Consider the following 12,426-nt stretch of genomic DNA (forward strand, 5'->3'; position numbering starts at 1 on the left):
CTGATTAAAAATGCTTTTGCTTATGCACCCCACATGAACTATAAGGCCATATTTTAATATGACTTTATAATCTTTGTCCTGATAGTAAACAAATAGACCCATGTATATATGTATGTAAATGACACCAGTCTCTCTCATTGTCATTTTATTGAAAATTCCTCAAAAATGTGTCTTGAACTCAAAACTACCTAAGCAGGTAGCAAAGAAATTGTATTAAGGCTCTCCACATCTATTGATAATATACTGTTTGCTGGTTTATACATTTATATTTACATGGACACCTGAAACAGAAACATGAATGCGGCATGAAAGAATGAAGTTTTCCATCATGACGTGGGAGTTTGTACTGGAGGGGAATCAGCGGCAGAGATATTGAGCTCCTGCAGTTTTTCTGATAGCGTCGACTCTCCCAGTGGGAGGTCGGTCAGAGGCTCCACAAACTCAGATCCTGCAACTCGCTTTCCTGTCAGTGGGTCGACCACCCGACCGACTTTATGCACTATCTCAGCCAGTTCGTGCTTCACGTGTTTGGACCTGGGCTCAGGCAGAGCCTTGAGAAGGACGATATCCCCCACAGTGGACTGTCGCAAAGCATCATGGGCAAAGTAGGTTTTCCTCTTGTTGTAGTACTATGGGGAAGAAAATACAACAAAACAGACATCTTTAAATACATTGTTAGTGTACAGCAATCAATCGTCGATCTGAAAATTAGCTCACAGTAACGTTGATCCTGTACTACATGTAGCTTCAGGTAGCGCATTCGTAATTTGTGGTATCTATTACTGTCACAACCTGTCATGGTGGTGGTTGTGTGGAGCTAGAGGCATCTTTATATACTCCTAATTGTTGTCATAACCATACACCCAATATTACTTCTAATTGTATTTCATTATTTAGCCAAATATGTTGTACAGCTGCTTGTGTTATGACAACATTATACACTGATGCAAAGAGAAGTTTGACACATTTTACCAAATGATAAAAAAGGGTTTTGTATCATAATAATATTTCAAACAGTGTCCAGCCCTAACCTCCTATTTATGTGAAATACCAGGTGCCATCATGGAGAAATAGCCAGATTGACATTAAGTCATCTCAGTAGGCTGTGTACCATCCGTGCCACCTAACCTCCCTGTATGCATCAGCAGTGAATGATGTTAAAGGTTCACCTTGAGCAGGTAAGGGTCCAGCACCAGCCTTGTGACTCTCACTTTGGCTGTTTTGTGCATCTTGGTCCCTATTACTCTGCCGATGATCCATTTCGCATGGACTGATGCTTGCTTGAGCGACATCCCGGACAGCTTTATCCAGTCCTGTAGGACAGAAGACCAAGAAAAACAGTATTATCTGACACATCGGCTCAAGACTTGGTTCCACTTTAGTAAATCAAATGTCATCATATCACAACAGCTGCCCTCTATCAGCTAGCATAGCCCCACTCTGTGCTACTCGTAGAAGAAAACCCTTTTACCCTTTGCGTTGATTATTACATCATCTGTATTTATATTAATGTACACCGGAGCCTTTGGCACTGATAAAAACAACATTACCGTCATCTACATTCAGATAATAAAAGGAAGATGACATGAGGAGACAAACAGGGGCTAACATTACATGCTAGCCTTTCCGATGCTAACGTCAACTTCACAACCACGTTCACTGAAAGGCAGCATTGCTTTATTTGATATTAACACCAAAGGTAGGATGTAAAGGATCAACTTACTGAAACTACCTGACAGGAATAATTTAAGAAGGTCAAAATTTCTTCAGGAAGAGGGATCGATCATGCTGCTCAGGCCGGCTTGTTTTGATGACGTAAACTACGGCGAGTAAAGAGGGACAGAGCGTACCGCGCACGTTTATTCATTTTAATGAAACACCTTTTTAGGTAACAGATTCGTGCTTTTTAAACTTGTCATATAATATGTTGATACAGGAATGCAAGCAAATCGATTGGATTTGCAAAGTTTGTTATTCTCAAATAGCAAATACAATGTATGAGATCAAGTGAAAAGAAAAAGAGCATATTTTTATATTTTTGGATATAAATTACATTGATTCCATTTTATTCTACTTTATCTTTTATGTGTTTATTGTTGATTTCTATTATTGTCATGGGATAATAAATGTGTGAACTGTGAACTCAAAGCAAGACAAAATAGCGAATATACTGCAGGTCAACTGTAAGTATACATATTGCAAATATATTGGATTTGCACAGTTGCTGTGAAGAAAAAATATAACTTGGATTGTTATGAAGTCCAAACAGAAAAGCCTCCAGTGTTACTACTGAACTACAAAAATATGAGACCAAATGAGTAACAATAATTCTGCAATGCTTTAAAAATCTGGTAATTATGATTTCACTTTTCACTTTGGTTACAGTTGAGCTCTGCGTTACTGCAAAAGTTCAAGTGGAGCTGTAGTATCACAACAGGTATAAAACAAGATACTGCAAGGCTAATTAAGAATAGCACAACTGAAGTGAATGAAATTTTCATTTTGGCCATGAGATGGTAGCAGAGAAACATCACTTCCTAAACACAGAGGAACAACCTCCAAGCACTGAAAGAGAAGAGAAGAGAAGAGACTTTAATGTTCAAAGTTAAAAAAAACTGGTTGGCAAAGTAAGCCTAAAGATAAATTAATCTAAAAAACATTTTTATGGCAGGAGGACTGGTGCATTGGATTCTTGGCATGTTGCAGCCTGTGTGATACTGACATTGAGCTGCAGACGGCTCTCCTCCCTCCACCTGATGACACAAAGTTTAACTGATGTTACCAGGACTGCAGATGAGACTCTAGACGGGGCTTCGAAAACATGTCATCCTCAAAGAGAAAGAAGATAACAATCAATGACAGCAACAACAACAAAACTCACAATGGTGCAAAAACATTTAAAAGTAAAGCAGGTGAGAGTCTGGTCTTTATCTTGGGGTAATAAAGTTGTTTTCTCAAGGTAATAGATATTGTTATTGAGATATTGAGATATTTTTTTTACCATGTTAGCATGCACAGATGCTGTGGGCTGGCTAAAACTGCATCGGATTTGATCGAATAATATCAGATCCAGGAGATCAAATACTAAAGGCAATAAAGAAATCTATGTGTCTGTTGGACACATAGACTGTATATAAAGATGGATGGATACAACCCTCAACCAGCCATCTTCATTTAACACTAAAGACGCACTTTATAACATAGGTACATATTATAAACTGTTAGAGCAGTTAGAGTTAGAGCACTCTCGAGATAATAAGCAGCAGTGCGCTGAGCTAAATGCTAATGTTCACAATCTTAATTTAGCATATTAGTGTGCTAACTGTTACTAATTAGCAGCAAGGAAGGTAAAGTGAAGTCAAAACTTTGCAGATATTTGATCACAAACCAAATTATATGAAATTGTCATCTAATGATGAAGCTAGATTAAAAGTCAGGAGATCCCAAAAAGTCATGAGGATTCATCCTCTGGGGATCATAAATGTCTGTGCAAAATTTCTTGGCAATTCATCCAGTACTTGTTGAGATATTTCAGTGTACCAACGCAGTGTAAAGACTGACACTGCCATCCTTAGAGCCAAAAATGCCAGTAGTTATTACAAGGCTTTGTGTAAGTCGAATATTCGACTCTGATTGGTCAATTACAGCATTCTGCGGTCTGTTACTTCCATTTAGTAGACTGTTTTTAGGAATTCAGCTCTAATAGTGGAAGCAATAAAGTAATTCTTAAATCAATAAAATCAAATTATATATATCCATACATCCTCCATCATCTGTATGGTGCTACATTAATCCTCCATTAATTCTTGTGTCTTTAACAATTACCATTACCCTATCCAGCCATTTGGCAACTATAGGAGCTTTTCTGGATCTCCATTAAAGCAGATATAAGTGGCTGAAAGGCGGGAGAGATTAACATAGATGCATTCATACCACAACGCTAACAGTCTTGTCCCTGAGTAGGAACTGGCTGTGGCTCAGAACCAACCGCAGGCAGACCAATCTGGTCTTAATCAGAGCCATGTTGTAGTAAAGCACAGGTCTGGGTCTCTGTTTTCCATTTAAGGCAGTGCAGCATTGGTATACCTCTGCCAGAATTACAGCATTAGACAACTTTAGTCTCCTTCATACAAGAGCACTGAGACAATTCACGTCGCACCAACTGTTTTCATACTGTTCCCTGTTAAACTTGCCTGACAAAACGTAAGGCTAAAGTGATGCTGAGCAGCGTTCCGCAGAACAGAGATGCTGTATACAACGGCTGCCACCATAGACGTCATCATATAACATACAGTCATGGGAGTCATGTAGAATACAAAGTCTGTTATATTGCACTATTACGATGTAAAAAAAAAAGCACAGGGACAGCTCCACTGTATGGTCTACCTCTTATCAAATCTGTGGGTGAGTCTGCAAGTGCAGATCATATGGTATCAATGGCCATATTACAATATTTACCCAAAGATAATCACATACGTACCTAATTGCTAATGCAGCCAATGTTTATATGAGAAAGCTGACATGGCCAGTCATCAGCTCTGAATCATGTGAAACTATGGCAGCTGTGACATAAGACAGAGTCTGATAGCACATAGACTGTGTGATTACACATGCATGTTTTCTATGATAACACAGTGACCTCTTAATCAGCAACTTTTATATTTTAAGATTAACATGCTAGAATAATGTTGGCGCATATCCTCTTGTGTAAGTCTCCAGATATGACATTGTTCAATAGATTAGAGTGTTTGTGTATGACTTTGACCGAGCCTATCACTGTCCACCCTTCGGACCTGTGCATGGGGTCAGTTTAAAACTGGGGAAAACCGTCTGATTTGATTCAAAAAATCGCCTGGCAAAGAACTGGATCAGACTTGTTTATTACCTCCAGGGATTGATGCTTGTCCAAGATTTCAAAGTTTGGCATATGCTTCCTGACATAAAAAATGTGTAAATATCTGAAAAAACTTGATGTAGGGATATTGTAAACGGCTCATAGCTATGCAAATGAGGCAAAGTGCCCATGAATATATAAGTCACCTATATTACAGAAGCCTTTCAGCGTCCAAGGTGAAAAAACAATATCATTCAGGTCAGGTAAGGAGGAATGGTTTTCACAAAGTATCCACATAGATTTTTGGAGCCTTAATGTATAGTTTAATCTGCTGACCATAAAGCTGCTATTGAAATATGAAATCTTAACTGTAGTGTTGGACAGGGTGCAAGGCCGCGGTCCACTTGCGAAGCAATTGTTCTATTTGTAACCATGTAGGGGTCTGTGGTTCAAGAAAGGTTATGTTAGCTGCCCATTAATACATTTTAAAGTTTGGTAGGTTAAAACTACCTGCATCCTTTGGATTTGAGAAATTATGATGACTTTATTGGTCCAAACATGGAATCAACTGGAGGAGATGGAGAAAGCATGACAGTACAATAATCGTGACTGTATTAATCCTCCTCAGCAGTGTGATTGGAAGGGTTTTCCAAAAGTCAATATTACATTTAACTTGGTCAGTTTTAGTTTGGATTTTTTATAAGCACACCAAGATGTGAAAATGTATTAAAGGCTTTTTAAAAGGAATGGATTGCAAATAAGTAATATTTGTGGAAACAGACAGTAATTCACTTTTGTCCCAGTTGATATTGATAGGGTCATTTAATAGGGTTAGAGGGGTCTATGTTGTTGTTTGCAAGTTGGAAATGTATAAAAGGATGTCATCAGCATATGGCAAAACAGGATGTTTATATCCATACATGTCAGTGGGAGATATTAGAGGGTTCTGATCTGATACCAGTGGTTCTACGATACCTTAACACAGAAAGGGGGAAGCCTTGATGAATTGCAAAAGGGCGAGAAATACTTTGATTGGCAATAAATGATCTTTATATATATTCCACTATATCAAATGACTTATGTTGTGTATCGAATGATCTAACAACAATATTTAATGGTGGTTAGAACTGTTGCCTCACAGCAAGAAGGTTCCAGATTCAAATCCAGGTTTGAATCTGGGGTCTTTCTGAGTGGAGTTTGCATGTTCTCCCCGTGCTTGCGTGGGCTTCCTCCCACAGTCCAAAGGCATGCAGGTTAGGTTAACTGGTGACTTTGCCCGTAGGTGTGAGAGTGAGTGGTTGTCTGTCTCTATGTGTCGGCCCTGTGATTGACTGGCAACAAGTCCAGGGTGTAACCCTGCCTCTTGCACAAAGTCAGCTGGGATTGGCTTCAGCCCCCCTGCGACCCTGACAGTCAAGCAGAATGCATGATGGGTGGATGGATGGATTTTCAGTGTGCTTTGTGCACAAAATATTGAAAAGGCAGCACAGATTAAAACACATATGTCTACCTGGCATGTAGTCAGTTTGGTCAGGATGAATAATTTAATATGCGTATTATTTTAGTCCATTGACCATAATTTTTCCAAGGACTTTCAATGGGCAACATGATGAAACCAGCTTAGGATCACGGCCTGGTTTTGCAATTAATGAGATGTTGGGTTAATATATGGTGAGCGGCAACACAGAGATTAGCCCAGAACAACTCCACATGCGTAAAAGCAGAGATGATAGTTAAGCACCAAACACTTTGAAGAATTCTGTACCTAAAGCCATCTGGACCTGCTGCCTTATTACTAGAGAGGGAGGAGATCACTTCTTTGATCTCATCCAGATTAATATCAGTATCTTGTGCATTAATTGAATTCATTGACAACTTGGGTAAAGGGAGACTATCAGAAAATGTGTCCATCACTTCAAGATCTGTTTCAACCTGTGATTGATAGAAATTTGCATAAAATATTGCAAACTTGCAAAATCATTTATTCTTTTTTTCAGGGTTCATCAGTAGAGTACAATCCTTTGACTTTATATTGTGCATGGCTCTGTAGGACTGCGGTTGACTTAGATGATGGACAAATAACCTGTATAGCTTACCACCTAGCTCAAAGTATCTCTGTCTGATTTGTACCAGCAATTTTGGAAACATTTTTGGGTTTTATGCATACCATAGGGCAGTAATCTCATTAAGTACATCTGTTATATGCTTCCAGATTAGCTAATTCAGTTAACCTTTTCTTGGATTTTTGCAGATCTGCTGCTTTGTATAATATTATGTGGCATCTAAGAACATCCTTCATGGCCTCCCAAAGAGAGGAACCATCAATGGTGTCAGCATTGGTGTTTAGGTATAGATCTATTTTACCTCAGAGATAGAAGCAATATTTGTTTTTAAAAAAGCTTTATCTAAGTGCCCACTGTATTCACCCCTTTTGTGGCTCCATTTAAGATTTAGAGTGACAGAGGCATGATCAGATATAAATATATTATGGTAAGAGAAGTCGGTTACTGAGTCTAGCAGATCAGATTTGTGTAGAGCAAAAAATAAAAAAATATATTTTTTATGGAGCAGAGAAGCCTCCAAATATCCATTAAATTATAGGAATGCATAAGATTATTGAGTGTTCCACTGTTCTTAAATGAGCTTACTTGGGGGCGCTGCATATCTCAGACAAAATCTAACGCGCAATTGAAAACTCCACCTATGATTATGTTAGAGTCCAACAGATTTGGCATGGTGCTAAAAAGATTCTGAAAGAAGACGGGATCATCAAAGTTGGGCTCGTACACATTCACTAATCTTCACCCGTATTGAGTTTAATGCTCCTCAGACAATTAAATATCTGCCCATCTGGCCAGAGATAGTTTGGGTGTGGATAAATAGTATGTTCGTCTTTATCAGAATTGCAACTCCTCTTGCTTTTGTGATAACGTTCGACCAGCAGAACTTAGATGCCCTTGAAGAAAACTGTACTTTCACCATTGTTTTCTTCTTGTGCGTTTCCTGAAGAAAACAGACAACAGCTTTAAGTGCACAAAGATGTGCATACACTTTCCTCTTTTCAGTGCACTATTCAACCCCTGCACACTGCAGCTGATTAGTTTAACCAATCAATCAATCAATCAATTATATTTATTTATTTATATAGTGCCAATTCACAACAAACTCTTCATTAACGAGCAGGTATAGACCAAATTATTTAATTAAGAGAGGCCCAATGATTCAGGAATTCAAAATTAAGGTTTCAGGAATCCCCACATCAGCAAGCATCATCATATAATATCTACTGCTTACTGTTGCACGACTGTGGCAAAACATAAACAATAATTTGAACACTCCAATGAACATAAAAACCCACAAGACATAACAACTTCACCTCACAAATGAAAAGTGTCATTGCATTTTTTTAATGCCAAGATCCCTTCAAATGTTAAACTTTGTGTACTGGGAGTATATCCAAAGGCCTTTATACAAACATTGAAACAGACTAAACTTCTGGACTTCAAGTAAGGCATGTTTTTAGAGTATGCATCCCCCATTCTTCAGAATATGGATAAGGGAGCTGTAGGACTGTATCAGTCTTGAAAGACGAAGGGCAGGCGGAAATGTAGGCTTTATGTGAGAGGAAATTGTAAACAATGTAAGGAAATATTTTGTTTTATTTGCATTCTGAATGAAATTGGTTCAAGTTGAGTGTGTGTAATGTGTAATGTACATACTTATGGTCTTAAACTGTTGTATTGTTACTGTATGTTTCTTTGATGTGCTGCTTTAACATTAGAAATGATAATAAACAATCACTCACGTTGTATAGGTTGTGAGAGATTAGAGCAATCAGCTGTACTCAGGCCTCATCATTCCCAAAAAATATGTACAAAACCTATTTAATAGATATAATAACGTCTGGACCTGGTCTGTGAAAACTATAAGGTCAGCCGGTCTCTGAGCATTCAGCTTCCAGCACTGAGGGTTAAAAGTTGAATGTGAGATAGCACAGTGGTGGCAGCCATAAGTGAGGAAGGGCGAGGTATGGCAGATAGGAAAAAGCTGGGCAGCGCTAACATTTGTGGTCAATGTGAAAGGGCAGTGAGTCATGGAGTGGCAGGCTAATGTGTTTGTTTTCACGGTGGATTGACTGTAGGGTTAATGAAAGTGTTCCCCTTTTGGGCTGCAGCCAAAACTTAAACAGAGCTGGTGATGATTAGACGGAGATGGTTATCCTGGAGGCCCCGTCAGTCTCCAAGTATCTGTGCACTTTCTCTCATCCTTTGTTCTCCTCATTACTGTTACAATTCAAATGTTGGTTTAACCTCAGTTACTGATGATTTGTCTTTGAGACAAAAAGCGGTGGCACGTGGCATGCTGTCTGGACACAGTGTTTGTCAGTGTTTCCCATTTATTTTGCAGGCCATTCCGACTCATCCATAAGTCTGAAATCATGATCAGGCCATGGTGTCAAATTAAATATTATCATACTCTTAATCACAGTTTTGTAAACTATTCCTATGATTGACTGACTCCCTCTGAAGCTGTTAAGTCTCCTTACAAAATTAAACCTGTGTGCATTTCATAAAAACATGGCTTGTATTTTCAGAGAATCATCTGTCCAGGAATGTAGCAAGATGTACAGTTTAAGGAAGTTGGTCATCAAGTTCACCAGCTGGCCCTGTTGTTAAATTCTGCTTGGCAGAAATAATAATTTCTTTAATCATAATCTCCATCTGGGATATTAAAGGGGAACTCCACTGATATTACACAGCAAAGTCTGTTTAGAGGTCCTGGTGAGTACCACTGCGTATGTTGTCTGAAGTGTGTGAAGTCCGATACATTGCCCCCAGTGATGTTGAGTCAGTCTGGGTTAGCATTTGTAGGGATGCTTTTCTGTGGTGGTAGCACTGAAGAGAGGAGTCCACGATTCATTCAAGAAGTTTATGTAGGTGTACGAGCTCGGAGTCCAACATCACAGGCATAGATGAGACTAAGGAATACAGAGTAAAGCTACCACATATATAGGATTCTACAAGCTCTATCTGGTTTCAGATAAATGAGAGCATGTCCCAAGATGGACTTGATCTTTCCTTAGAACAACCAGTTGTCCAGACAAAGCGGAGTCGGAAGAGTAGTATGCTGACTTGAGAGTAACATATATACCATGTATGACACAAGTTCCTACAGAATCATGTTACATGAGAAAAACCTTCTAACAGCATTGAAGACAACAAGCTTAAAGATGAAAAAAATCTGTGTGCGTTAGAGTAGAGTTTGCATGAGTTAGAAAGGGGTGAGCTCACCAGACCCCTGTGCCTTAGCTGTTAATAGCATAATAAACCTGAATCACCCACTGAACCCTTGTTGGTCAAGTTGCATCGTGGGTAATGTAATCATCAGGTTTTGATGAGGAAGATGAATAAAATAATGTAGAATAAAATAGACAAAATCTCCAGCAATGTTGCTATGTCACCATCCCTCTCTGACACATTAAAATCTGAAACTCACAATCAGTCCAAAGGATGCACCCTTGTTTTTCTGTGATAACGCTACACTGTGAACAACAAATCATATAAATGAACAAAAGAAACCTGGCTGTCAAGAATCAATCACAAGATGATGATTGTCACTCTATTGGCAGCTTCCAGCCATAATTGGGAGATCTACAGTTTTAGGCTGTTTTAATTGATTTTAGTCTGACTCAGAGGTGGAGGAAGAACTCAACTGAGCAAAAGTACTAGCACCCCACTTTGTAAAGGTTCTGCACTCTAAACCTAACTGAGGTAGAAGTATTTATTATAGTAAAATTTACTTAAAGTACTCTTGGTCCCTGTCAGTTTTTTCCTATTATAGCAGATATTTCTGAATTAATATTACTGCTGCGTTAATGTGTATGTTGCATTTTACTGCTGTTAATATTCAAGGTTGTGCAAAGTCAAAAAATCACTTTATATACTGTCGGGTTGTTTAAAGCAATGCATCATGGTTTATAGATGAAGAAAAGATCATCATATGTTTGCAGCATCCTTCTACTGTGAGAACCACAGATCTCTCAAAAGTCTTAATACTTTTCATGAGAAAAACAGCCTGTTTTCAGTTTTGAGACAATGCTTTTTCCAGCTGATCCAAGCGGGTTTGAAATACTTCATTTGGCTTAAGAAGGAGAAGAATTTTCTCAACCCATTAAAGCACACTTCATCCTTCAGTTTATCACAAACACTCAAAATCACGACATCTGGAAGGGTATGAAAAACTGTAATCTGAAAAAGTAGCTAATGCTGTGCGACGAATGTAATGGAGTAAAAAGTATTTTTTTTTACCTCTGAGATGTGCTGGAGTAGAAGTGTAATTTTACAGAAAATGGAAATAAAGTACGAGCACTTGAATAAATGTACTTAGTTATACTCCACCAGTGCTGCTAAGCTTGCTTAGTTTCTCCTGCCACTGAAAAATACAATAATATAACTATAGTAAAGGAACCATTTTAATCATTCAGTGGATGTTTACCTTTACATAATTAGAAAATGTTAGAGAATTTAAATATATATATCGTATGTTGCAGCATAGCCACAAAATATTGAGATATTATTTATAACGTTGACCTTCTTTAAAAACCTTACCATTGTGAGTACAATGCTAAATCCATGTAGTACGATGTTCAGGCCCTCTGCTGGGTCCTTTGAGTTATTATTGGGAGACACTGGGACGATAGAGATGAGTGAGTTCATCCCCACTGTTACCATCCAACACAGACAGTTAATGAGTCCTCTTTTGTGTAAAAATCTCATGAGAGTAGCGCCTGTGCTACAATTCTCCACTAAGTTTGGAAACCTCCTGGTTCTCGTGCGTGTTCACTCTTACCTGAGCAAGTACTTGACTGAGCCAGGGGTGAGAGCTGTAACAGTCACTGAGCTCCACTCTGTGACTGTGTGACACTGTCACAACACATGACATCCTGTCTTTTCCTTGGCCTACACACCACAGAGCTCCGTCATACAGAGCATTACAGAGTTGTTGTATGCTCTCACTCTCCTGTCTCACGGCTAATGATAATAATTAAAAGCAACAGTTTGTTCCATGTTTTGCATGTGAGTGAATATGAGGTGCTCTGTTTATGCTGGTGTGCACACGCCTCTGTCTGTGCCCTGACAGACATGAAGCTGTTATATCAACATGGAGGTCTGGGTCCTCGGAGAGAGGGGCGTAAATCATTAAGTGTTTGTCACAATAATATGCGGCTCTTCTTGATGACATAACATGCTCTCTGTCTCTTTGTCTATCTCTCTCTCTTGTAGTCTCGACGATGATGCAAGAGCGTGTGGGCTGAATTTTTGGGAACCATCTCTGAATGGTTTGATATGGATGTTAGTGGGCACGTTAAAGTAGTTGTACTTGTGTTCACTTCCAGCACTGTGGATTTTTCTTGTATTCAGTTCACAGATGCTACAGCTGTGCAAAACCAGGCATAAAACGGAAAAAAGTAACACACATAAGTTACCTCGTGACTTGTATTATCTCGCTGCAGGTGTCAGTGCTTTGGACAGCGGTGGATGATGTATCTTGGAGATTTAGGTTTATGGTGCTCCCCTCATTTCCTGTTCCCT

At 38.9% G+C, this 12,426-nt stretch overlaps 2 protein-coding genes across 3 annotated transcripts in view; one reads left to right on the forward strand and one right to left on the reverse strand.

Annotated features, from left to right (window-relative positions):
• Positions 1 to 12,426, forward strand: part of abhd11 (abhydrolase domain containing 11) — a 179,492-nt gene that overhangs the window by 35,255 nt on the left and 131,811 nt on the right. The window lies entirely within an intron of this gene.
• On the reverse strand, positions 131 to 1,817 carry mrps17 (mitochondrial ribosomal protein S17). Of its 2 annotated transcripts, none has more exons than XM_070843949.1 (3): positions 1,733 to 1,817; positions 1,170 to 1,313; positions 131 to 629 (listed from the first exon to the last, which is right to left on the reverse strand). In XM_070843949.1, the coding sequence occupies exons 2-3, from the start codon at positions 1,290 to 1,292 to the stop codon at positions 327 to 329; spliced, it is 426 nt and encodes a 141-aa protein (XP_070700050.1). In that variant the 5' UTR covers positions 1,293 to 1,313; positions 1,733 to 1,817; the 3' UTR covers positions 131 to 326. The 2 variants fall into 2 exon arrangements, with proteins under 2 accessions (XP_070700050.1, XP_070700049.1); XM_070843948.1 differs by having other exon boundaries at positions 1,724 to 1,802.

Source organism: Pempheris klunzingeri, chromosome 14 (assembly GCF_042242105.1).
Source record: "Pempheris klunzingeri isolate RE-2024b chromosome 14, fPemKlu1.hap1, whole genome shotgun sequence".
Lineage (NCBI taxonomy): Eukaryota > Metazoa > Chordata > Actinopteri > Acropomatiformes > Pempheridae > Pempheris > Pempheris klunzingeri.